The sequence below is a fragment of the Acomys russatus genome, chromosome 28 (genome assembly GCF_903995435.1).
Source record: "Acomys russatus chromosome 28, mAcoRus1.1, whole genome shotgun sequence".
Taxonomy (NCBI): Eukaryota; Metazoa; Chordata; class Mammalia; order Rodentia; family Muridae; genus Acomys; species Acomys russatus.
In genome coordinates, this window is record NC_067164.1 from 16,914,830 (window position 1) to 16,942,218 (window position 27,389).

The 27,389-nt window shown below is 39.7% G+C and overlaps 1 protein-coding gene across 1 annotated transcript; it reads left to right on the forward strand.

Moving 5' to 3' along the window:
• Window positions 1-3,212: 3,212 nt before the first annotated feature.
• Ereg (epiregulin) lies at window positions 3,213-7,250 on the forward strand (the record flags this gene model as incomplete). Its single annotated transcript, XM_051170335.1, has 4 exons — window positions 3,213-3,300; window positions 4,892-5,015; window positions 5,630-5,779; window positions 6,580-7,250. Coding segments are annotated over 4 exons (444 nt in total), but the record flags the coding sequence as incomplete, so codon positions are not given.
• Between the last annotated feature and the right edge of the window lie 20,139 nt (window positions 7,251-27,389).

Genomic DNA, 27,389 nt, shown 5'->3' on the forward strand with positions numbered 1-27,389 from the left:
GTTTTCTTCCCCATGTGACTTTGAAATTAAGGATAATGAGTTTAGACAGAGAAATTAGTGGCTGCCTCCTCCCCGCCCCAAACATACATACACACACAGACACACACACATACACACACACACACACACACACACACACACACACACACACACACACACATGCTTTTCCTGGAGAGAGAGAATTGAAATGTCTCCTCCTGGGCCTTTCATTGACTAAAGAAGTACAGGGAAGAAGGCAAGGACAAAGTCATGTACTATTAGGAGTCTGGTATGTGTTGAGGAGACTGTTTCGGTTAAAGGGGTTAATTCTTTGGTACAGTGAGCGTTAATACCATACTGAGAAGTGGGACAAAACTGATGTGGACAAGAGTTCAGCTTCTCCTCCAACTCACCCACCTCTGCCTCAAACTATGTGAAAACCAGTTTTCATCTCCTGACAGTACATCTCAGACTTCATGTCTTCATTATCACATCATCTTCTTCTTCCTCTCCTTCTTCTTCCTCTTCTTCTTCTTCCTCTTCTTCTTCTTCTTCTTCTTTCTCTTCTTCTTCTTCCTCTCCTTCTTCTTCTTCCTCTCCTTCTTCTTCTTTTTCTTCTTCTTCTTTTTCTTCTTCTTCTGCCTCTTCTTTTTCTTCTTCTTTTTCTTCTTCTTCTTCTTCTTCTTCTTCTTCTTCTTCTTTTCCTCTCCTTCTTCTTCTCCTCCTCCTCCTTCTACTTCTCCTCCTCCTCTGTCATTTAAGAAAGATAAACTTTGGTCTATAAAAGCAGTTCCTACTGCATGGAGAATCATGACTGGAGAGAAGATTCTTCTAGAGTAGTAGTTCTCAACCTGTGGGTCGTGACCCCTTTGGGGAGGTCAAATGGCACAGAGATCATGTACCAGATATCATGCATATCAAATATTCATATTATGTTTCATAACAGTAGCAAAATTACAGTTATAAAGTAGCAGCAAAAATAATTTTATGGTTGGGAGTCACCAGGACATGAGGAACTTTATTAAAGGGTCATAGCATTAGGAAGATTGAGAACCACTGGTCTAGAGCTTTCAGTGATTTCAAACCACTGAAAGAATGTAAAACTGATGCTATGGCCACTTGATGAGTGATCTTGTATATGACATTTAATTTGCACATACTGAACTCACTTGGGGTGTATACGATTCTTTACCATGAACCGGATTGTTGTGTTAAGTTTGAAACATGGTGTAAATCACCATGAAGCAGGCCTTGATGTTCAGAACACCCCCCTGTGCAATTTGGTTAATAATTTCAAAGTTCTTCTGATCAATGAAAAAAAAAATCATTTTTTCCTCATATGGATTAGATGATGCCTTTAAATGTCAAATTACAGACATCCTACTGTATACCAGTAGAGGGCGCTACCAAGTTGACTGTTGGGAATATTTATGGCAATCTCTGATAAGTCAGGCATTTCTGAAAAAAAAAATTCACTTCAGACTCCCTAAAATTCTGTAAGAAAAAAATTAATATTTGGGAAAGTGATTTACCTTTTCCAAGTAACATAGTTCAAGCTTTCTCAAATCATTTTCATGTCATCATTCCTTTTGCCTATGATGTACACAACACTCTGCTCTAGGTAGTCTACTGTGTTCCAATGTGATAGTCACTATAAGTATTATTATGTGTTTCTAAATTCTGTCCTGTGGCCCCTTTACCATGTATCGTTGGGAGAACTTATTTAACTCCCTATGCTTAGTTTTCTTATGGCTGGTGGAGTTAATAGTGCCTTCTTCAGCATCACTGAGAGCATGAAGTGAGATAGCATAGACACAGATAGCAGAGCAATACCTCCACAAGGCTTGTGTTGAGGCTGGCCAACTGCTGCTGTTACTACTACTACTGCTACTACCACCAGAATACGTATTGACAGAGAGGAAGACTTCCTATTGGGACTCTGGGTGAGAGAAGCAATGGAGAATGGGGAAATAGAAGGATCCAGAGGGTCCTAGAAACCTACAAGTAGAACATTATGATGGCCAGATCTGGGCCCGGGGGTCCCGCTCAAACTATGGCACCAGCCAAGGACAATACGTGCAGTAAACTTTGAGCCCCTACCCAGATCTAGCCAATGGACAGGACATTCTCCACAGTCGAGTGGAGAGTGGGGTCTGACTTTCACACGAACTCTGGTGCCCCATATTTGACCACGTCCCCTGGTTGGGGAGGCCTGGTGGCACTCAGAGGAAGGATAGCAGGCTACCAAGAAGAGACTTGATACTCTATGAGCATATACAGGGGGAGGAGGTCCTCCTCAGTCACAGTCATAGGGCAGGGGAGTAAGGGGAAAATGGAAGGGAAGGAGGAATGGGAGGATGCAAGGGATGGGATAACCATTGAGATGTAATATGAATAAATTAATAAAATATATTTTAAAAAATGAATAGGTATTGACTATATCAGAGTAACTCCTACGGTACGCAAATACACAAAGATTAAACAGGAGGGGCAAAACATTCCTGTGTAAACGAGTATATAATTAAAAGTCACTTCTTATCAAGCCTCCCAAACAGGTCAGAAATGGCTTGAGTCATCCTGATGCCTAATTTCCAACATTTATCTTTTTAGTGAATGAGACAGTTGTTTCAATTTCAGTGTGCTGGCAAAGACTGGATGCTAGGGCTTACACAGGTTGGCATGCCTCACCAGTTTCCTCCTGCATTAGATAAGACAAACCGATGGCTCTAGTGTATCCATGGGTTCAAAATATTTGAAAATAGTGTCTGTACTGAACCCAAGCAACACAGTATAGCAGATATCATATAGCATCTACATGCATTAGATTTTAGATGTAATCTGGCGACGACTTAAGGGACACTAGAAGACAAACTCAGGCTATATGCAAATCCTGTACCATTTCATGAAAGGGACTTGAACATCTGCAAATTTACTATCTGTGGGTGAACCTGGAGCTAATCCCATGAATAGTAAATGGCAACAATATTCTCATTTTATCTAGATTATATTTTGTAAATTAAAGTATATTTGTAGGAAGGATAACTTATTTTCAATTATATAACTGTTTCCATGAATTATTTTTTGTTGTCACTTGGATAAACTTCTTTAAAAAATCATATCTATCTATCTATCTATCTATCTATCTATCTATCTATCTATCTATCTCAAAGACTTGGGAAATGATGTGAAAGCTGCTTTCATTGAAGCATTATTTTTATTTTCTTCCATGACTAGGTTTCTACCTTCTTCAAGCAGTTATCAGCACAAAAGTGATTCCTTCATGTATCCCAGGAGGATCTGAAGATAATTGTACAGCTTTAGGTAAGCCTAACATCATGAAAGTAGCATCAGGCTTTTCACATTTTAAAATAAATATAAATATAAAAACATGTGTGACAAAAACACAAGAAAGGAACACCTACCATGTCTATTTTTAACCTAATCATTAACTATAGATCTGGAGAAATTACATAAAGGAACAATAAGGGGAGAAAGATAAGACATGTAGTTATAGAGACTTGACTTTTGGAAAGCCAGAAAACGAGGAAGATCATACTTAGTGTGAAGCCATTACTGGAAAACATTTGAAGGGTCAGATCCCATGAGGGACAAGAAAGTGTAAACTTCATACACAACACATTTTCTCTTGATAGGTGTAGTGTGTAAGAGAAACAAATATTCTCATGTCCTAGTCGTAGTGTTCAGGAAACATTTATGGAGTGCTAGTGTCAATCGGTGTCATGTTAAGGTAGAAAGACAAAGGCAAGTGATGGGCAGTAATTGTTCCCCAAAGGGAAACATGGTCCAAGAGAACGACCTCTCTATGCTTTGGTCTGAGCTAAATACTGACTCCAAAGCGTGCTCTAGGTTTTCTACTTCTTTCTTGCCCATCACCTCCAAGCTTTCTGGAATTTTGTCAATCACCCACCACCGCTGTTTTTCTTTGGTGATTATTTGGGCAGGGAAGAGTACTCCAACCAGCATGATTTCTTTGGATAATTTTAAATATTTCAGACAAATCACTTTATTTATTTATTTATTTGCAGCATCTCATGTGTCCAAGGCTAGCCTCAAATGCATATGCAGCTGAGGCTGATCTTGACCTTCTAATCGTTCTGTCCCCACCTTCCAAGTGGGAGTGCACCACCACATCCAGCTCATGCCCTGGCACAGATTAATGCTAGGCTTTGCATGTTCTACACAAGCATAGGCTCTGCTGATGGACCTACAACACCACCCTAAATGCTGGTTCTACCTAAAACTCTAACGTCACTGTTGTATTTCTTTAATAGACTGTTCCCAAATTTGTCTAGTTTGTGGTCAGGTGTCCATTCAAGAGATGTTCAAGAGAGTTGTTTCTTGGTTGGTAATCTCAACGATTTGGAAATACGTACCCAATCAAGGGTTATTTTAGAGTTAATTCTCTCCTGAATCAATGAATGCTTTCATTTATAATTCAATTATTTTAAGAGTAAGGGATTTCAGAATTGCTTGAGACTTACAAATAAAAGACAAGTTTTAGTTGGGGGAAGGGAATGATCCCAGTATGGTGTGTGTGTATGTGTGTGTGTATGTGTGTGTGTGTGTGTGTGTGTGTGTGTGTGTGTGTGTGTGTGTGTATCTGCTGTCTGTCTGTAAATATGTGTCTCTCTGTCTTCTCAAAATTAAATCATCAAGATTCATTTTGTTTAGCCTGTTGTATGTTTAAGTATATGTTTATTAGTAGGATCCTGTCGTACATTCAGGTGTTTGTCTTATTGGTTGGAGGAATATGGTAATTAGAGTAACTCCCGCCCCCTGGATATTCCCCAGTGTTGACCCCAGACCTGTCCGCTGAAGTTGCTTAGAGAAAGGATAATTACACATCCAAGTCCCAGAACACAAGTCACTGAACTTTGCATTCCTTTCACAGTTGAGATGGAGGACAATCCCCGTGTGGCTCAGGTGTCAATTACAAAGTGTAGCTCTGACATGAACGGCTACTGCTTGCATGGACAGTGCATCTACCTGGTGGACATGAGTGAAAATCACTGCAGGTGAGGTGACTAAAATGAAGATTCTGAAGCCTACATTTTCTCTCCCTTTTTTTTTTCTGTATTTACTATATCTCTAAGGGCTGTTGAAACATATTTCATGCCTATTATTACAAACTTTATTACTTCTTTGAGATGAGAAAACAAGTAGAATATTTCATTCTGGACAGATTCTTTGGGGTGCATGATGGTGGGGGAACTTCACGTGCCTCTCCTCTCACTACAATGGCGACTCCCTATCAGCCATTGTTTTAAGACTTGATTGTAAATTAAACAAACAGACGGACAATCTATCTATCTATTTTCTATCTATCTATCTATCTATCTATCTATCTATCTATCTATCTATCTATCTAAACCATTCTAGATGACCAGTGCCTTGGCAGCCACATAGAGTGTCCTTTTGCCACAGCAGTTTGGCCTAGCAGCTATATGAAGCCATTTTATTAATATTGAGTCAACTCTTGAGTTCAAATTTTTAAATTCATTTTTATAATTTTTAACAAATCTTGCTGGTTTCTTGTATCACAGTGGCGACTTGGTTCTTGTAACACTAACTCATAGCATGGCTTCGTTTTAAACTAACTGACTTTCTTCGCAATTTTGCTTTCTTGCAGATGTGAGGTGGGCTACACCGGGATGCGATGTGAACACTTCTTTCTGACTGTTCATCAGCCCCTGAGCACAGAATATGTTGCGTTGACAGTGATTCTCATTCTTCTCTTTCTTGTCATAATTGCCGGATCCACATACTATTTCTGCAGATGGTAAGCCAATTGGTTTCAATGCCTATGCAGTAACAGACCTACAAACTGGTTGAAATCTAACCATAGCATGAGAGGAACGAGGTGGCATCTGCACTGCGATTAACTGAGATGCTTTGTTGCAAACACCCAGGCTTCATCCTGCCTATGTGCATGTAAGAAACAAGGGGCATTTGTTTCTTTAGAAAACACAGACAGGAACTCTCATCTTATGATAATTAGAGTTCTGTCCCTACAGGTATAGTATTGTAAAGTGATAACTGAGGGAAAAAATATAGCTAAAGGTTGTCTGGCTCTTTTAGTTGCCTGGACCTGTATGAATAGTTAATAGTGCCCATAAAAATGTTGCCAGTTTGTTTTTCTTAGTTTGAAACTTGGTACAAGAATTTTTTGTGAGTTTTTCCCAGGAAAGCATTGCCTGGATTTTGTTCTGAGTAGCCATCTGATGTTAATGCCTTCCTAATCAGATGTCCCAGACCTTAATACAGGTGAAAGGACACTAATGGAGGAAGATGCTGGAGAATTTCTCCTGCTGTTTCACAGCTTTGCACTCCTGTTAAGGCATTGGAGAAATCCCTCCATGGCACTGTTTAACCAAGTCCATTTCTTACCTAACCTGGTGGACTTCAAGACTCCGCTCTCTTCTTCTCTTGATTTTCCCGTGACCCAAACCTAATTAGTCTGCACATTTTAGATACGCTCTCAGAGTCCATGTATTTGTTTCAGAGTTTGCTTTTATATCTGTCAATTATAGTTAATTGTATCTGTTAACTATATATTGTTTTGTTTCTGACTATTTGCAGGTACAAAAACCGAAAAAGTAAAAAATCAAAGAAAGAATATGAGAGAGTGACCTCAGGGGACGCTGTATTGCCACAAGTCTGAACTGCGCCATCAAATTATGAACAGGGACGCACAGTGTGCCTGGCTAATGTTAATATTTTGTTGTGTTAATAATATTTATGTTGGGTCATGTGCTAGGTCAGTAACTGTATATTTTTAATACACTTGGAAAGTGTTTTATTTTTGACAGACTATTTGCTAATATATTATATGTAAAATATTTAATATCAAAGGAAAATTGATATTTTTGTAAGAATTTCCTGAGTGCAATGCTTTACTGAAAAGCTTCAAAGTTCATTAAGCTGATGCACTGCTTGGAGCGAGCAATGCCCAGCCTGTTGCTTGGGAGGTGTCTGCAAGTGACATTCCTGTGAGCCTGGTAATACGGTTAAGCCAATTGCATAAGTAATTTATTTCCTACTTTTCATGCCTGATAGTTGACTTGACTCTACCATAGCTTGGCACAGTGATTGGCAAGCCTAGTGATATGGTCAAATCAATTGCAGAAAGTAATTTATTTTCTACTTCCCATGTCTGTGATAACTGACTTGACTATATCATCATTTACTAAAACAGTTGTAACAATGGGACTCAGGGGAGGTAAACACAACTTGTGGGCCTCCACCATTCATTTGAGCCAACTAATCCTGGAGAGGATTTACTATCTCTGCTATTGGGTACAGAGGTGGCTCAAGGGGATAAGGGACAACCCATGTGCTAACCCAAACAGTGGGTATCACACCTATGTAAGCCATCATCATGTGAGGTTGTTGCTGAGTGCCAGTCAGGAGATAAATCTGAACTCTATTTTAGAGTATTAATTTTTATAGGGAATTTACTGAAGAATTAGAACATCAAATCAGAATTGAAACTGAATTCAGCATAATTTTAAAATATAATAGGATGCTAGTCAGATCTTGTCTAACATAGAAATGTGCTTTTAAAGGTTTATGTTCAAGAGGACTTTTTTTTGGCTTTGCTTTTTGTTATTTTGTTATTGTTGTTGTTATTTTGTTTTTTTTAGTATAGAATCTTACTTTTTAGTCTAGATGAGCCCCAAGCTCACGGTAACTCTCCTGCCTTAGCCTCCTCGGTTCTTGGATTATGTGTACAGAATATGCGTGCACATTACCGTGCCAGGCTTCAAAGGCGGTTTTGTGTGTGTGTGTGTGTGTGTGTGTGTGTGTGTGTGTGTGTGTGTTCTAACTAACAAATGGTTAAGTCAACATCTTACTTCAGATTTTAAAGCTACGTTTTAAATACATATATCCAAACACAGGAACTGAGGAAAATACGGGAAAAGTAAATCACAATGTATTTTTCCAAAGGAGAAACCTATTTGATAGCTTTTAAAAATCAGATAACTATGCATTCTCATGGAAGCGAAGATGAAATGTGGTCCCCTTTTCATGCCACTGCTTTGCTTTTATGGAAAGACAGAAGGTTGGTCTCCACTTGCAGCTTGTGGGTCTCTGTGACTCACTGAGACTGTTCTGGGCAGTGGCCTAGGAGGCATGCTGGCTCGCCTTTGCTTTTCCTGGGAGGATGCCTCCCTGAATGCTCACTCTTAGGTGGAAACTCTCTGGGACACATACCAGGTCGGGGAGGGCCTGTCCTACCTCCACCTTTTTCCTGGCATAGCTCAGGCAACAAAGAGAATAGGAGTTTCCTCTGACCTCTGGAGGGCAAGGGAACAAACCAGTGTTGCCCATAGAGACACTCATGAAAAATCCTGGAAGCTTCACAAGGATCTCATCAAAGGCCTGCTCTTAGTACGAGAGAAACAGACAGACAAAATGAACAATGCACACACCCATTCCTGTACTCGTGTGTGTGCAGACACAAGCCCCATCCTTTACGGAATTACAGCTGTTTTTCTGTTAACCCCAAACACACTCATTTTTAAAAAGACAAAGAAGAATGAAAGGGAGATGTAAAAAGTATAGTTCTTTGCCATGTGATTTAGCTGAAGCCCAGTGTGTAAGGACACATTTCACATCCCACTGACACCAACTGGCCTAGAGAAAGCTGGCCTATTTTCAGTGACTGTGGCTTCTCCAGACAAAAGTTTAAAGCTTATCAAGAGCTGGGGTTAAACACAGCCAGTTAATTTACAGAAGCCGAATGAGGCTTTAACATATTGCTTTATTGTTCTACTATGAGCATTTCTAGTCAAATTACATCACATTGACGTAAGAAGTTTGGGGTAGCTTTGTATATTTTTTAATTTTTTTTTTTTTTTAGAAAGAACTCAGGAAGGAGTTACATCTTTGTAAGTTTTTGTTATAATCTCAAATCTGGGACTTAAACTCAGAGCCTTACACATGTTGAGCAAACATTACTGTTGGGCCACACCTCTAGTCCCATAAAAACATATTAGGAATGAAAAAGAATGATGACTATTTCAGGTTTTGGGTGAACATGCTTTTAAAACTCATTGTTTTAGTGAATATTACATTAAGTAAACATAAAAAAAGGTTATAGTCAATGGAGGTGTTACACTGATGTCTCATTATATTGTGTACACACACACACACACGCACACACACACACACACACACACACACGGACACCAACAAGAATACATACATATATATATATACACACACCCTGTCCTGGCCATACAAACCTTGCCCCAGAGACCCAGCCTACCTCCCCAGGGACATAAAGACGTCCCTTTACCCCCAATAAACTGAACCAGTCCTCTGAAGCTGTTTTCAGGAGAACAGCTTTGAGAACCAAAGCAATCCCAGATGCAGAATTACGTAGCTTGCAATCTTCTACCAAGACTATCTAAGACCCCAATAGGTGCCATATGTAAATAAGGACATTATGCTCAGTGCTTGACACTAAAGTTTTACCTTAAAATCGAGACTTAGACTTCTGCTACACAAAGACCCCATGCCACACTGTACCTCTCCTGCTCTCTTACATATTTTCACATCCTCTCTCTGTCAAGAGTCTGTGGGGAAAAAGCAAAAAAAAAAAAAAAAAAAAAAATTGTTTTTAATTTTACTTTATTTTATTTTTGAGTCCTTGAGAAAACAGCTAACTAAACTTAGCCACCAAAAGATACCCGCTTTTTACCCAGTAAACATGCGACATGACCTACTGTGTAATTTTGTTTCATTCAGTCAGTGAAATGTAAAGTTTGCCTTTAAATCCTTTTGACCAGATTTGTTGTTTTTGCTTCAGTTTCTACTTTGTAAATTTTTTTTTTTAAAAAAAGTCTGCTTTGCTGCTCAATATTTTTAAATGTTTTCAATGTTATGGGAGGAAGGGGAGCACACACGGCACTTCTGGGGTACATGGTAATGCTGGACCTGAAGGATGCTTGTTTCGATGGTGTCTCTGTTATACAAACCTGATGTTCTCGAAAGAACTACAGCCCGCTGTTCTTTGTGCTGTTTTTGCACTCTGTAATCGCACTTTGTGAGTCTGAAGAACCACTCGTGTAAAGTTTCTATTAAAGATTCTAATGGAGCATAACGTTGTAGTGTGTTCACCCTAAAACTGATTGGACAACGAATTGTATCAGGGTTCTGAATTGTATCAATTTGTTTGCAGTTAATATCAGTTTTGATAGTTTATGTACCTTAACATAGTGAAGGAGACTATAATTTACAAGTTGTTGTCAGTTTTTATTTATTTTTGTTAGGAATTGACAAAGATCACTATGGAAAAATAAAAGTGCAATACATAAAGAGTCTGATGTCTCTCTTCCTATTTCTCTATCCTATTTGTGTCCTAGTACATTAGGGTGGTTGAAACAGGGTCACGGTTTGGGATGATAATGGCCCAGGATTAAGGAGGCAGGGTAGAGGAGAGCTTCAACCCTGGACACCTCAGTTCAGGGCAGCAGGTATTGGCTCCTTCCTCTTTCCCAACCTGGTGCCAGAAAGTCGCCCATCCCCCCCCACCCCCCCACCCCGCACCATCAGCCTCAGTAAGAATTTACTACCCTAACAGTTATCAGGCCTCAATCCTTGTCTGACCCTATAGGGTTAATACAGGGTCAAATCTTGGTCTTGGTCAATTGTACATGGCCAAACAAACCTTGCCCCAGAGACCATGTCCACCTCCCCAGGGACATAAAGGCCCTCCCTTTGTTCCTTCCCCATAAGCTGAACCAGTCTTTGAAGCTGTCTCCAGGTGTGCGTGTTCTTTGCCTGTGCACTCATTGCTGACCAAGGCCCTGCACTGCACCCATAGGGCCCAGCTAAGCTTCTCTCCCCCAAGCCTAGCAACAGGCTGGCTGCTACAAGGAGGAGAAGGGGACACAGGGTGGCATCACAGCTATAGTGTGTGGCAATATAAAACACAATGCTCTTAGTTCGGGAAGGATCCCATACATATGCCTCATTTTAAAGGCTGATATATTAAAGTTTTGAATTTCCTAGCGATTATGAAATTCTAGACATTATAATATTTTCAGAGAACATTTCGATGTGCCCTATGACAAGTGGGTTTTGAAGAGCTCTGTTGGCCAGGATTGTCTCAGGATTTCTTAACATATGCCCCAAGGCTCAGTTTCCTGGCTCTGCAGAGCAGAAAACAGTAACTAAGCTACATCCTCTTCCTTGTATGTGGCTTCAACGACTTCCAGGACACGTTCTGTTTTGTTTTTGTAGTTCTAGGAGTCAAATGTACTAAATGTACTAAATGGATACTTTGCTGCTAAGCCACACACATGGATACCCTGTAGAGGTCTTTTTCATTTCTGACCTCCCTGAGACTTTACTAGCCGGAGCATAGTGAGGCAGCTACCCTGAGAAATAGGCCTCATGACCCTGAAGTCACAGCAGTTCTGACCATGTCAGAGACAACAGAACTCGGTGGAGAGTTGGTCTCAATGTAGTTCAGATGGGTATTTTGCAGGGGAGGGGGCAAGAATTCTTGTAAATTAGCTTTCTTGAGATGCCACAGAACCAGCAGACTGACTCAAAAAGTCTGACAGGCTTCAGGGCAAAGGGAAAAACTAGAAACACTTTTACCTCTTGGCTACCAGAACATTACCTTCAGCTGGTCTCTAGCTGTGTCTTCTTCCATATCTTTTCATTCTTCATGGTGGATGTGTAAGCCCTGACCCTGGAGTACACCCAGACCATTTTCTGTACATAGCTACCGTCATGTATTTCAGGCCATGTGGCCCTGTGTCATTGACTGCCATCATGCAGTGATTTTTCTCAGCCTACATACCTCTGCTAGTTCCAGCTGAATATGTCCCACCATGTACCTAATTTGTCACCTTCCACAGTCACAAGGCAACTGCCAAGTTCAATGATCTGTAGGAGGGATGCACAAGATTCCATCAACTTGAAGAAAAAAAAAAAGCCAGAGAAGAGGGCAGTTCTTGTGACTTGTAAAGCAAAGAGTAAACTCCACCCATTTTACATCTGTGGTACCAGGGGTTTAGCAGGGCGGAGCATGGTGCCCCACTTGGAACATACAGTTTTACTCTTTTGCCAAGGAAGAACATTTTACTTGAGCAAAGAAACGGCTTTTTAATCTACTATAAAACAAGCAAACTGGTTAATTAATATTCCCCAAAGGAAAGATATAGTGCTAATTCTAGAGAAGACTGGATAGGCACTAAGCAAATGAACAACAAATATCTAGTATGAATTTACAAAAGTGCATAAGGTTTGTAGAATTCTGGACTAGGGGGCTGGGGAGGTAGGCTCAGGTAGTAAAGCACTTTGCAAGCAAGCCTGAGGACCTCAGTCGGATCCCCAGCACCACCATAAAAGTCCAGTAATGGTGGTGTACACCTGTGATTCTGGTGCTGGGGAGGTAGAGAGGGGAAATCTCTCAAGCTCTCTGCCCAGCTTGACTTAACAAATTGGTAGTTTTCAGGTTCTGTGTGAGCTCTGGCATAAAAAATAAGGTGCAATACAATAGAGGCAGATGCCTGACATTGACCTCTATATACAGAAGTACACTAATGTACATGCACCCACACGCAGCCGCACACACACACACACACACACACACATATAACACACACACATACACAAGTGTGAATAATTCTGGATTATCTAATTAGATAAAATCTAATAATCTGAGTATCTGAAATTGAGGAGCCATTTCAGTTGTGGTCAGAGAAGTGTGATCTGAGATGCGATCTGAGAACTTTATGGCAATTCTGGCGAAAGAGGGGGCCATGGGCCAAGAAGTACTGGTGACCAATGCAAGTTCAAAAAAGAAAGGAAGCAGATTCTCCCATAACATCTCTAGAAAAGGGTGGGGCCCAGTAAGACCTTGATTTCTTCTTCTTCTCCTTCTCCTTCTCCTTCTCATTCTCATTCTCATTCTCATTCTCATTCTCATTCTTATTCTTATTCTTATTCTTATTCTTATTCTTATTCTTATTCTTATTCTTTGTACAAAAACTTGATTTAACCAGTGGGGCCTATATAAGATTTCTGAGGTGCAGACCTGTAAGATGATAAATTGAGTTGCTTAAGTCACTAAGTCAATTTATGGGAAATCATGACAACTAGTTAACATCTAACCCAATTGCTGTTTAGGGAAGATTCAGAGTAATTCTTTGAGAACAGTGTCTAAGAGAAAGACGATGAGACCTGCCAATGGAGTTTTGTAATGTGTTGAGGATAAACTGAGCAAAACTAGACAGGTACTGTCTGAGGGAATGAACAATAAAGGGGACTTTTATACAAAGCACAGAAGGAAAGTCAAATGTTTAAAGTGGTTTGATATAAAAATGAGAAAAAAAACAACGAAGTTTGGAACAAAGCAACAGAAAATAAGGAGACTAATCTAGTTTGAATATGTTTAATCTAACGTAACAGGCAGAAAGAGCATGCTGGCTGTATTTGAAAGACTCTCGAAATTATATGTCCAATTGTGACTTTACAAGCCACGTTTACATCTACTGACTCTTTACCTGCACACACCGAGAAGACAGGTAGACAGAGGTAATTATGACCTATCAGAGGACTGGGCTGGGGTGGTAGCACTCACTTAGCACTCGGATCAGTGCCAGGCACCAGAACAAGACAAAACACAAATGGAGGAATAGGTTGTGATTTGCAAAGTCACGAACTTACCCAGTGTCCCTTGCAATTCCAAGACCTCCTCCCAAAGAAGAGCTTATGTTTTCCTTCATGACGGAGCTTTGGTGTGGAATAAAGTTAGGAAGGTGGGAATCCCATCATAGTGACGACTGTTGAAGCCAGAGAAACACTTCCAGGGAAGGAAGCCAGTGGAAACACACAAAACAAAACAAGCAAATAAACACTGGCATCCAAAGAAAAGTCCTAAAGAATTTGGTAAAGAAAAGAATCCCTCTGGTGGTGATGCACATCTTTAATCCCAGCACTAGGGAGGCAGAGGCAGGCAGATCTCTGTGAGTTTGAGGCCAGCCTGGTCTACAAAGAGTCCAGGACAGCCAGGGCTATACAGAGAAACACCCAAACCAATGATGATGATGATGATGATGATGATGATGATGATGATGATGATGATATAATAATAATAATAATAATAATAATAATAATAATAATAATAATAATAATAAAGTTCTTAAAGACAAAGAAAAGAAACATATATTCATCATTTCATTCAAGAATTCAAATATTAAGATTTCTTTATGCGTCTTACTTTTACCACATCTTAGGGCTAAGCAATAACAGTTAAAACTTGGAATTTATATTCTAATGAGAGAAAAGAGAATATAAATATTCATGCCAATAATAGCAGCAAACACTACCAATCTTTCAAAATAAAAGTTATAACAATATAACTTGCTTAAAATAGCGTTTGAGCCATTTGATGAGGTGATTATTTCCATAGACGGGGATGTGGAGACCAAGCATAATGTACCCAGGTTTTCCTGCATAGTGATGAATAAGGTAATGCTGCAGAGCATGCTGTGACTTGAGACTGCATTATCTCAGCTACTCAGAGACGCGTCTCTATGGAGATAACGTACGAGCACAGACACAGAGAGACAGATGTGGCCAAACCAACTTATAGAGCCAAGTGTTCCTCCTGCTTCTTACCGGGATAGTAAGAGCTCTAAAGTTCATGGACAGTGAGATCACTTGTGGGCCAGAGAATGTTCTATAAACAGTAGCACAAGAATCAAAGGTACAGTCAAGTAGAAATTTACAGGATACAAGCTTCGAAAAGTACTTTGTCTTTCAGTAAGCATTCAGTTTGAAATCATGACAGGGTTATAGATAGGGTAGCCATGTCATTTACACTTCAGAAAGAAAAAAAAATAGCTAGTCTAATCACTTTGTGGAAACAGACTAAAAAGAATGAGACTCAAACCTGATAAGTAAGCTGGGAGCAATTTAAGCGCACCCTAGGTTGTCATATGGCTAGGGCAAAGATAACAGCGAGAGTAAGCAATGATGAATGTAATAATGATGATGATAATAAACAGTGAGTTTGGGACGTAGGTAGTGACTACTTTAAGTCGGGAGGACTTCCTGATGGGCATACACAAGAAGACACCTAAGGAAACATGATACGAAACTCAGGAGAAAAAAAAAATATTGCATGATTTTCAGCAGTAACCAGTCAAGTACAAAATTAATTAGGAGAAGAAACAGGAAGGAAAAAAAAAAAAAGGTTCACTGGTTTGATTTATGCGTGTTCTGAGTCTGGAAGAGTATTTCAGTTGATCAGGAAGGTGGAGGCCAGATTGCACTAGTTTAAAGGATGTGGTAATGGCTACTGCTAACATATAATATATATATATATATATATCCAGAATATATATATATATATATATATATATATATATAATAATCCAAATATATATAAGAATATAATATATATATATATCCAGAATATATATAATATATAAGATATATATATATAGATATATAATATCCAGAATATATATATATATATATATATATATCCAGAATCAGAAGAACGAAGGGCAGGCTCCCCACAGTTCTGTTGCACATTATCCAGCATTATTATTAACCAGACCCTCTGCTTTTCTCAGACTTTTTCTGTGCTTATTAAAATTGAAAGCCAAATACAAATAGCCAAAACACTAAGGTTGTAACATTCATATAATTCCTGATTGTGTCATGGTTCTTCTTGCTGTAGGTAGTTTATTGTGTATATGCGAAATGATATAAATATATATGTAAAAAAATAAAAAGTTAACTAAAATAAAGAATAAAGAAAGAATAAAATAAATAAATAAAATTGATAGTCAAGAAAAGACTTCAGAGGTGAAAATTGTTGATTGAAATGATGAGGAAAGCCACTGGATCACTCTTCTCTGGTCTCTGACACTCCTGTCACAGGTATCTGAGAGCTGGCTCTGTCCCTGAGTTTCAGGAAAGGGACTGGTGAGTGTGAGTCATGTGCATACATAAGATGCCATCTAGATTACGGTGGGAGAACCTGGCTGTGGGAATGTAAATACGTCCCTTATCAGTGGGCGGGGCCTCTGTATACATGGGTTGGGCAGTGGAACAGAAAGCTGACCCGCAGATCATGCACAGGAGCAGCACTGAAACTTTATTTCTTCCGGAACCCACGGTGGCTCCTGGGCCACACACATTGAGCCATGAAAGGACAGTTTGGATTAGTGGACACAAATCTTAGCTGGCTTTTATGATTGAGACAAGAGGTAACAAGATGCTGGTCCACAACTTCCTGTCTTTTAAATTCGTGTCATTTACAACTCTCCAACAGGTCTACACCCTCCAGTGTTGTGTTCTATGGTTTGGGACCTAACGCCCAGTACTTCATAGCTAATTGTGTGTGTGTGTGTGTGTGTGTGTGTGTGTGTGTGTGTGTGTGTGTGTGTGTGTGTGAGTTCTTACTATTTGCCACTCTATGATACATAGTGGAAGAATTTACCATTTATGACCAACATGATAATAACTTTGCCTTACAATGCCAACCTACATTATAATAAAATCTCAAACGAAGAAATCTTATATGGATCTACCACCACCCCCCCCCCCGTCTGAACTTTGGGTCCTAAAATAATGTGGGAGAAACTGGCTTTGGAAACTAAATCATAGAGGGAAAAACTGAATTGTTCTGAAGTCCTTGACATAAATGCAGCCTGCTACCTAAGAATGCTTTGCTACAGATGCTGGTCAGGCCTAGTGCGTTATTTTTGGCCACAGCATTTAGCCTTTGGCTTTAGGCTTGAGATACTTTCCTATGAGACAAATCTCAGAGGCCACACAGCAGGGTGTGCAGCAGGGTTTCTTAGGTGTACCCTTCATAGTGGGAGAAACTGGGAGTTGAAATGTAAGTGTGCTTGCCCATAGGAGCAAAACTCTGCACCAATGTAGAAGAGTTGTAGCTATGGGGTGTGTGTGTGTTGGGAGCTGGGGGCTGGGGGGACAAGAAACTGAGTGTTCCATAAAACATATTGCTGTCTAGGCATCTTTTCTTGAAAAATACATTTTAAATTATTATTTTATAATTATGCAAATTTCCGGATAATTATTACTTTATAATTACTTACTTGAAGATTTGTTTCAGCAAGGTTTTGAAATGTTGCAGAATAAAAATAAGTTTAAGAGTTTTGCCACCCTTTTCTGTCACCTGCAGTGTTTCCCATGTGGTCACTGGTTCATCTCAATGCCCAGGTTTCACAGAAGGGAGTCATTCTATATGCACAATGCTGCGTTTTCTTGTCATCACTCAGCAACAACATTTCATGACATTAAATATCATTTAGTAGCATTTAATGATATTTTTGAGAGAAAAACTTTATTGTCACATGCAAACACCAAAGACTACGTAAAATATAAACAGATAAGTGACTTTAGAAAATCCTAAATATGTGATGTAAATAATTAAAAGATGCTTTAAAGTTATATATTGATATATGATATATGCCCAATCCTAAATAAGGGGATCCAGATAGGCCCTACATGACTTTATTTTCTCATTATTAATTAATTTATTTATTCACTTTATATCCCAGTCTTAGCCCCCTCCCTCCTCTCCTCCCAGTCCCACCCTTCCTTCCTCATCCCCCTTCCCTATTCCTCAGAAAATGGGAGTCCTCCTACCCACCCATTGCAGCTCATCAAGTCACTTCAGGACTGAGCTCATCCTTTTCCCCTGTGGCCTGACAAGACAGCCACACCAGGGGAAAGTGACCAAAAAGTAAGCAACAGAGTCCATGTTAGGGACAGTACATATTCTCTTTACTAGGGGCTCCACATGAAGCCTGAGCTGCCCATTGGCTACATCTACGTAGAGGACCAAGGTCCAGTCCATATACGGTCCTTGGTTGTTGCTTCAGACTCCTTAGGGTCCTAGTTAGTTGGCTCTGTGGCCTAATCTTAAAACAATACCACACTGGGTATATAGTTTGTTTTCAGTTTTCCATAGTTGTGTGGAAGTTTTGATGAATTCACCTATATCAATATCGCTGATTATTTCCTCAGAATAAATAACCAGACCAGAGCAAGGAATGTATAAAATTTTGTTATTGATACAATTTTTAGTAATTCTTTTAAATTCAGAATGACAGAATTGAACATAAAATCATGCCAATACTAATCCTAAGGAGGCAGTGGCAAACGTTTTATTCCAGAGGTTTTCTCTGAAGCCTTTCGTCCTCTTGTTACATTATTTTCATTCTTTCTCACCAAAGAACTTGAGACAATTTTAGATATTGTATAGCCTTGTCTCTGAGTACTTCAGTGTTTGTTTCATTTAGTTTTTTTTACTTTAATTATATATATATGAGTGTTTTTCCTAGATGTATGCCTGTATACCACATCCATGCCTGGTATTCACTGAGGCTAGAAGGCCTCAGATCCCCTGGAATTGGAGCCATGTAGATGCTGGGACTTGAGCTTGGGCTCTCTGGAAGAGTTATCAGTGCTCTTAACTGCTGACCCATCTCTTCTTCCTGTGATGTTTATTTCTTATTGATATTATGTTGTAGGTTATCAATAAAAATCAAAATCAGATGTTTATTCCACATTAAAATATTATCAGCTTTCTTATTTTTATCTTACTTCTTCTTTTTTACTGAGTGTTTGAGTACTTGCTTAGCTTGTTCAAGGCTTTTGGTTCAGCACCCAGCACTATCAATAAACTCATAAGCAGAATAAAATCCTGTTTAGTTCAATTGTCAAGATTCTTTAGTTTACATTAATCTGGAAAGCTCTTTAGCATTTCTCTTCATTTTTGGGTCTTGATGTTCATTTGTAAAGGTTACACTACAACATATTTCTGAAATGTCCTATGTTTGGTGCTTCTTTGAGTTTGTTTTATGATAAAATTGATTTCCTTTACAAAGAATATGCTGAGCTAAATTATTCACCAGATATGATATCATAATAATAATATATTAAAAGCCACAAAATGTCAATTTGTCCCAATGCTGTGATTTTAATTTTGATTGTCAGGTTAAGTCAGGAGTGCTGGAAGCCTACCACTTTTTCTCCTTATAGTCAATGACTAACATGTAGGAAGCTGTTTCTAGAAAACATAAATACTTTCTCATTGACATGTTACCCTGTGCATTCAATAGTCACCTACAGTTCTTTCTAATCCATCCTTTCTTCGATATTTCTTATTTGGCATGCTTCTCTAAGAAATAACTTTTCCTAGAGGTTCATTCATTTATTTTGATTGCTATGGACTAAATTAAATATAAAGGGTGTTGGGTAAGAGGAACTTCAGATTGGGGCTCAGCTGTCGGAAAATCTTGGCCAACAGGCAAGCTGGCACAGGGGTTACCAGGAGAGAATCTGGTTTGGCCAGAATAACCTATGTACTATTGGCTTTTGCTCAGTCATTACCAAGAGGGACCTGACGACAGGGGATGTGAAGAAGATGATGCGTAACTCCCAGCGTCTTCAAAGGTGGGTTTTAGTGGAGAATCATGTAACTGAACGCAGGCCTTCAAATAGGTGGCCATAGGGAAAGGCTCTCATGGCACAGTCAGCAAAAATCAATCCAACTTCACACATGTAATGAATCCAGAGTGTTTACAGTAATGGCTGCCTAGTTGTTGACATCATGTGACTCTTTGTAGCCTTGGTTTCAAACACACAAAGGCTCATTTGGCACTGCACTAGCCATCAAATCACTGAGATCCATTCCTGCTGTGTAAAATGCCTTGACTCAGATCAGAGACTATGGTATGATATTAACTGCAGTTTTTCACTGAATACACACAGCTTACAAATATAATGATTCAATTATAGGATAACAGCATATTTAATATTTTCTTGCCATCATTTTGTGGCATGTAAATATCAAATTAGTATGTCTTGGAATTGTATTGTGTTAGATGTTTGATTTTTAGAGTTTCTGTTTGAGTTGTTGACATGAGTTCAACTGAAAAATCATTAAACGAACATTGTCTTGGGATTAATATAGAGCCTCCAGTCATGTATATATTATGCAAGTGATCTCATCATTGATGATTATAAAATTAAAACGTTGATGAACTCTGAAAAACGCTGCAAATGAGCCAAGATCTAATTCTTTATGTGAAAGAAATAAGCGAGTCCAATTTACTAGAGTGCAAATTTGTTTTCATCTTTAATAAATGGCAAGTTATTTATATGATAAATAATTGCTTCAAGATAAATGTCTTCATGATTTGTATCAGTAATTGCTCCGTTTGTGTATTTACCTGTACATCAGGAGTCATGTAAAAATCTCTTGGACAGAAAAGAATTTGAGTGGAAAGACTTTAAGAAGTGCTGGCCTCCTCCTTCTACACAGCTCATGGGCAAATTGTTTCTTGAAGAGAGGTTTTATTGGGGTGTCTTCTTGCTGTGTAAAAGCTTGTGATACTATTGCTGAGAGAGAAAAAAAGTGATCCAGAAAGGCACAGAAGAAAGTGTGTGTGTGTGTGTGTGTGTGTGTGTGTGTGTGTGTGTGAGAGAGAGAGAGAGAGAGGGAGGGAGGGAGGGAGAGAGAGAGAGTGGGCTAGACAAATATGTAAAAAACAGGGCTAATGATTATCTCTGGATTGTGAGAATATCAATTTTGTAAGCATTCATGTATTTTACAAATTTCTACAAATGAATTTTGCACTTTCACAATGAGAGAAACTTGCTAGAGAAACACAAAAATAATATACTTGCCACTCTTAAATCAATCCTTTCAAATGGCTTCAGTTGATCTGTGTACCACAGAGAGTCCCAGGCGCCACTGCTCTCCAGACAACTCTTCAAGAATTAGCGGAGGAAACTGAAGAGTCGGTAAATGGTCGCCTAACATCTCAATGAACGTTTAGAACTGTTTTAGGATAAGAAGTTGCCTTTTAAAATCAAAATTAAGAAATTTTACCAGTCTGGATTCTCTTTTAAAAAGGGTGTGTGTGTGTGTGTGTGTGTGTGTGTGTGTGTGTGTGTGTTTACATACACATACACACACATTTTATATATATATACATGTATATATATATGTATATATATATATATATTATAGAATTTACCTATATATAGTAGAAGGGGATTTAATAGAATGGTTTACAGGAGGTGATCAGGCTAGCTCAGCAATGGTTGTCTCTCAATGGAAAGTCCAAGAATCAAGATTTTGTTCAGTCCATGAGTTAGGATGTCTCAGCGGTCTTCAGTTTACACTAGAACCCCGAACAAGTAGTTCTGATAGGAGTGAAGGAATACCTCAGCCCAGGAAAGATGAACTTGCCAGCAAGAGTGAGAGAAAACGCTGAGTCCTAGCACTGCTCTCAGAACACTCCATGTCACCTTCCTCTTTGATACTGTTTAACATCCAACAACCTTTGGGTCTGTGAGTCATCTGAGATTTACTAGAAATGTTTCATCAGCCATACTTTCAACCTCGTTTAACCTTTAAGTTTCCCAACAAGCACCCATTCTTTTCCTAAATTAAGTGAGATGCATTCAAACACTGTTATTTATCTTCAGCCTATGGAATCTACAGTTCTTCCATCTTGGTTGGCTGCTTTATCTTTCACTTCTATGGATAGTAGTATATAAGCAGTTCTGCGCACATGTTGGATGAATCACTCTTACTGTACAATGACCCATGCTCCTAATGCACCCCCAAAGTAAAGCCAAACAGACAGTGGAACACTTGCCTGAAGACACATGTGGAGGCCCGTGATGCCTAATTCCACTTGGCAGCAGGTAAAGCTGACTCGCTTTTGCATCACACTTTTCCTTTGTCTCCGTAAAGTGCAGGCACATTTTCAAGAGGAGGTTTCCCGGACGGCAACACTTCTGTAACGCAGCATAATTGTATAAGCATGTACTCATAGAATTAGCAGATTCTGTTAACAGTACGTGGCTGGCAGGAACTAAATGAAAGGCTTTCCCTTTTACAAATCTTGGAAAGAAGACAACGAATTCCTCTTAAATGGCCAGTGTGTTAGTGGCTCCACTCCCTTAACATACATTTGGGTATCATATGAAAGAAAGATTGCCCTGAGTTGAAGGAGTTTTTTCAGGAGAGGACTGAATGATGGGAAAATAAGGACCCTGGAACACTATGGAAGATGAGCACCCTAGATAGCATGCTAGAGTGTATATGTAGAGACAGGGAAAGGTTTGGAAGGCCAGCAGGGAGGCAGTGCATAGAAATAGGGCATATTATGAAGATGAGGAAGGCAGCAACTCACAGTGGTTGCCTTGTTTGCAAATTTTCCCAAACATCAGAAAATTCTATACCTCATGGGACAGAATTTATAAAGCCATCCAGCCATAGGACATTCTTGTTTGAAACATTTGTCCTTCTAGCAGCTCAGGAGAACCTTCCCAAAGGGCAACAACAGTAGGAATAGGATTGGGCCTTTTTGGCTTTTTGTATTTTAAGTCAGTTCTCAAGCTATGTCAATTGAAAGTGGAGAATCCTCCTGTGATAAACCGAAGCTGATAGTAGTTCATTGGCCCGCACAGGCCTAAGAGAACTGAGTAAAATGAAACAACCAACCTAATTGACAAATAAGAACATTAGCACTACCTCATAGGGGGCACTGGTAAGCAAACACCATCTGACCTGGTCAGTTCTCCCTCCTCCCAGGGAAAGGCCAGTAGGAACAGGTGGAGTTCGGCAAAGCCCTGTGTTTGCCACAAAAAACAGTCAGATGGAATATTTCTGGGAAAAATAACTGTTAGCAAGGGTTTGTTACGGGGGTTGAGCCTGAGCTCGGTTATTTGGGGGAACAATTTAAAGAAGAAAGATTTGCTCCATACTGGGTACCAGCATAATAACAGAGAACGGGACATTTTAAAGTCGCTTACATGAGCTGAGAGAAGAAGACGGTGTTTGATGATTTTTGGGATGGCACCGCAGCCTTGTCTTGTGTTCGCATTTTGGGGAAGTGGCTTATTTTTGCCATGCTTCACTCTGCTCATGGATGGTCCCTCCCGCCCCCCCGCCGAGTTTTCTCTGAGTATCATTTCTGTTCAGTGGGGGAATGCCAGAGCCTAGCTGCCAGCTGCAAAGGTCTTTTAATTTTAATCCTATTCTTAGTTTCGTAGGTTACCTCTTCCTACCCTCAACAGCTATGTCAGAGTTTCAGGTGCATGTAGAATCATTTGAGATGAAGACGTAGAATGGAAAACAAGACAGACAGGACCGGACCAGCTCAGGTAGCATGGTTCACAGTGCCTGGGCCAGACTCTTGCCTTTATTACTTACTGTCTCCCTGGGTTAGCTAATCAATACAACCAATTCTCACTTAAGCTAACAGGAAATGGGAATAGTAAGGCTCCCCCGGGAAGCCGCTGCCGATATTGAGCAAGCATTAATTGATTATATGTATCATTATAACTAGAAGTGACAGGTGTTGAGGAATCCACAGAGGTGTGAAATGTTACAAGAGGAGCCATAGAGTTCAATGCTGGTGCGCATTAGAGAGACTCAAACAATTCCGGGAAGATAGGGAAGTGACCCAGAGCAAGAAATATTTAAACTGAACCTTGATACAGTTCGGCTAAGCAGGTCCTATCTGGGTAGAGAAGAGAATTTGAGAAAGAACCTTAGAGGGCAGCAAGTAAGATTTGAAGTTCTAGAAGAATTTCTGCTTGGCCTGTCTAGACTGAAAGGAGCAGAAGGTGGGTGGTCACACTGAAGTCCGAGCAGGCAAATTCCACGGGACCAGAAGACCCTACTCAGGATTTGGGACCATGTTTTGAAAATAGAACACTCTAGCAATGTCTGTACCTGTCCTCGTCCGGCACAATTTATAGGGACCACTGCTGGACAATCTCATTAGGGACTTGATTAAAATTTCTTCGTTTAAAGAAGACTTTAAATTTAAATTTTCTTCTTTTAAAGTCTTGACTCTCTCACAAACTACAAATGATTGTGAAAGAGTTTGGAGTTTTTTAGTTTTATATGTTTGCAAGTTGCTAATTTGTGCCTCATGCTGGTGGGGCTGGGAGAAGGGAGGTAGAAAGATGGGGTAAGGGGTAGGAGTGGACAGCTGGAGCCTTATCTGTAAGAAAGTTCACTTGGCAAAATTCTAGATCGAGGAATGTAAGTTGTATGTTTGGCTTGTGCTTTTGCATTCACATTAGACTTTAGGTTTTGATTTAAGTCTAATATATTATAGGTTTTGGAGTTTTTTTTTCCTTTTTGTGTGTTATTGTTTATTCTTTTGTTGTTTTGGCATTGTCAGCAATTTACCTTTCTTTCTAAGTAATTTAGTAGGCTGGTGACCAGCAAAGTACACTTAAGTAGTCAAAAACACAGATAATTGTTTCTCAAATTATTCTCATTTTTGCAAAAGAAATAACTTGTGAAAATATTTTAAACTTAATGTTACTTCAAGTCACTTTTGTTCGGTAGGTTTTGAAATGAACATCATCCCTCTCCCGAAGGTCTATGACTGTCGGGAGAAGAACATGATATTATATTCCGTAGCTATTTGGCATCTGCGTGTTGTCTTCCCTTCTACCAAAAAGGAGGCTGTCCTTGGAGGAGCCAGATAGGCTGAGCCTATGTTCCTTTTTCATTGTCTTCAAGCTGTTGTGTATTTGCTGCTGTGAATGGCCCTAGGTCTTCTACATGGCAAGCAGCTGTTCAGCCCCCAGCCCCTCTTGCCTTCAGCCAGATGTAGACTTCATCCCTGATGGGCCAACAGTTCAGCTGGTGCTCTAGGCTGTGACCAATTAGAAGATACGCAAGAATGTTAAGCAATGGACCAGTGAGTGAAAACTGTTCTTCCAAAGGCGATCCTTGTGGTTGGCCTTCAGCCTATGAGCATTTGTTTGGCTCTGCCTGATGGACCTAAGCTTAAAACAAACAAAGATAATTTTAGGGAAACCAATGCCCTCCCTCAGCTACTGTTTATGGGATTCATCTGAGAGGAAATGACATTATGTGGAGGCATAAGGACTTCTCTACAAAGAGATCCATAAAAAATGAATGGAGGAGAATGGGTCTGTTCTCCCAAACACCTGGGTTGCTGCTGATAGCACCCAGCTGGGTCGGGCTTGTAGTTTCTTTAGCCTTTGTTTACACCTGGCCTCTTCCGAGAAGTCTTTGTTCTGACTGAATCCCAAAGCACACACAAATTTTCTCCAGTTGTAATACCAGTGTTATCACTATTTAGTCTTTTCGACATTGAAGTTTATAATTTTATGTCTGCTGCGAGGGAGCAGAATCTTCCATACTTTTTAAATGAACAGCTGATAGAAGTCTATCAGAAAGATCTATTTACCTCCAAATTTCTGCGAAACTAACATGCCAAGGGATTTAACACACTTTAGAAGTATTTTTCAAGGCGGGTTGAAATAACAGTGTTTTGTTCAAATCCTGTGAGATGTGCTTGAGGCAACTCAATCTGCCCCCTTTGAAGGTGGTTTGTACGAATGCTTGCATGTGTTGAAATTATGCACCCTTGCACGCTATGCTGTCTGTGCCTAGGCTTTTTCCACAGGAAGGGAATGACTCAGAGTGACCTCAGAAGCTCATGTGATCAAGAATTCCAGAAGAGTGTTCTTTCCTGTCCAGGCTCAAGATGTCAGATGCTCAGGGATCAAAACCTTCTCTTGTCGTCTTTATAAACATCTACAACTGGGAAATTTTAGTTAAACCAAACAGCCCATTAAAGTGACTATGACTTAGATGCCACAAGATAAGAGGAACAGCCAATCACAAACATAGATAGCATTTCTTGCCGTACTTCCCACATAACTGAGCATAAATGTTTTACCCCTTAACTTAGCGCATGTCCATCCTGACCACACATTGCTTGAATTAAGAAAGTTAGTCAAGAATTTCCTGGGGTAAAACTCATTATTTAGAAGTTCCTCGTAACGATGATAAGAGGGCTGAGAACAATGGCCCCGCCCACAGAGTCACAGAATAAAAGAGAAATGTCTAGAGTCCACATCCAGGCAACTGATATGAGAATGCAATGATCTGAAGCCTGGCCTGTGTGTGGTGACTTAAAAAAAATCCTGCTGTTGTTTCTTTGTGCAGCCAGGCAGAAAAGATGACTTCACAGATTCCCTGCCTCATCTGTTTAAGGGCCTGTAGGCTCCAAGGGAGCAGTGGCTGAGGTAGACATTGAATATCCTGAAGGACAGAACAATTATTTATAACAACCATTCACATATATTTAGTGTACATACTTTGCTTTTTCTTTGGCTCATATAAATATTTTATATTTATTTATTATGCCATAGGTTTCAACATTTTCACAGCTTTGTATCATATTGAATAATCATTATGGAAATACTTTGCAAACTAAAAGCAATTCTATCACTTCCTTATATCTACTGGTAATTTTAACTTTCCTCAGATAAAGCAAAAGTTCCGTATGTTAATTCTTGTGTCTTATTTGCCTTCATACTTCCTAGACGTGTTAAATAAATGCTGTAACCTGAGCAAACGTCTTGAGTCATTAGGTTTGCTTCAGTGAATTCTTTTGGGCAACTCCTCCGTGCCCCATATGTCCCTGGCACTGTGGGCACAATGAACTTATGTGCAAGGAGCTTCTACTCAAGGAAATGAATTAGACACTCGGATCTCCGCTTCTGGGGTGACTCCACACCTCACCTCAGCAGAAATGTGCCTCAGCAGAGCTCCAGGACTGCTGAGAGCCAAAATATACAGGAGCCTTGCCCTGTCAAATGAGCAATCAAGAGCCAGCCTGCCTGAGGTTGCTGCAATCCTGCGAGCTTCCTCTTATAATGAACTCAAGTCGCACAATCATGGGAAGGCACTGGCAATACAAAACTTCAGAAACTTACTATCTTAGTAAACGCTACAAATGCCTTGGTCAGATAACCATGTAAACCAATAATTTCCCCATTAGAGGAACTATGGATATTCTGTGTGTACAATTGCCTTCCACTTGCAATATTTAATATGGATGTATATATCCAATGTACGGAAGATATCCCTAGAGGAGGAGGAGTTTAAAAACTGACTAAAATAAAATTGTGTGTATTTGTGGTGTGTGTGTGTGTGTGTGAGAGAGAGAGAGAGAGAGCGAGAGAGAGAGAGAGAAGGGAGGATCTCTCAATGGCATCTTCTGGGGAAACAAAGATGGCCTTCCTTGAGGTTATACCGAAACGAAAGAAGGGGTCAGGAAAAGCCTGAAAATCTCAACTTTTTCCCTCCTCTAAACTGATGTGGTGTCAGACGTTATGTCATTCTTTAAGGTAAAGAACAGATGAGTGTGCACTCCATCTTTAGGTAAAATAAGGCCTCCTTGAGGCCTGTGACAATGATAGCTGCATCTGAAGATAGGCCATCTAACAGGCAGCCTCACTACCCTTCTCATTCCAAGACTATCCTTGGAAAGGAATGAGATAAAGAAGGAACGACCGAC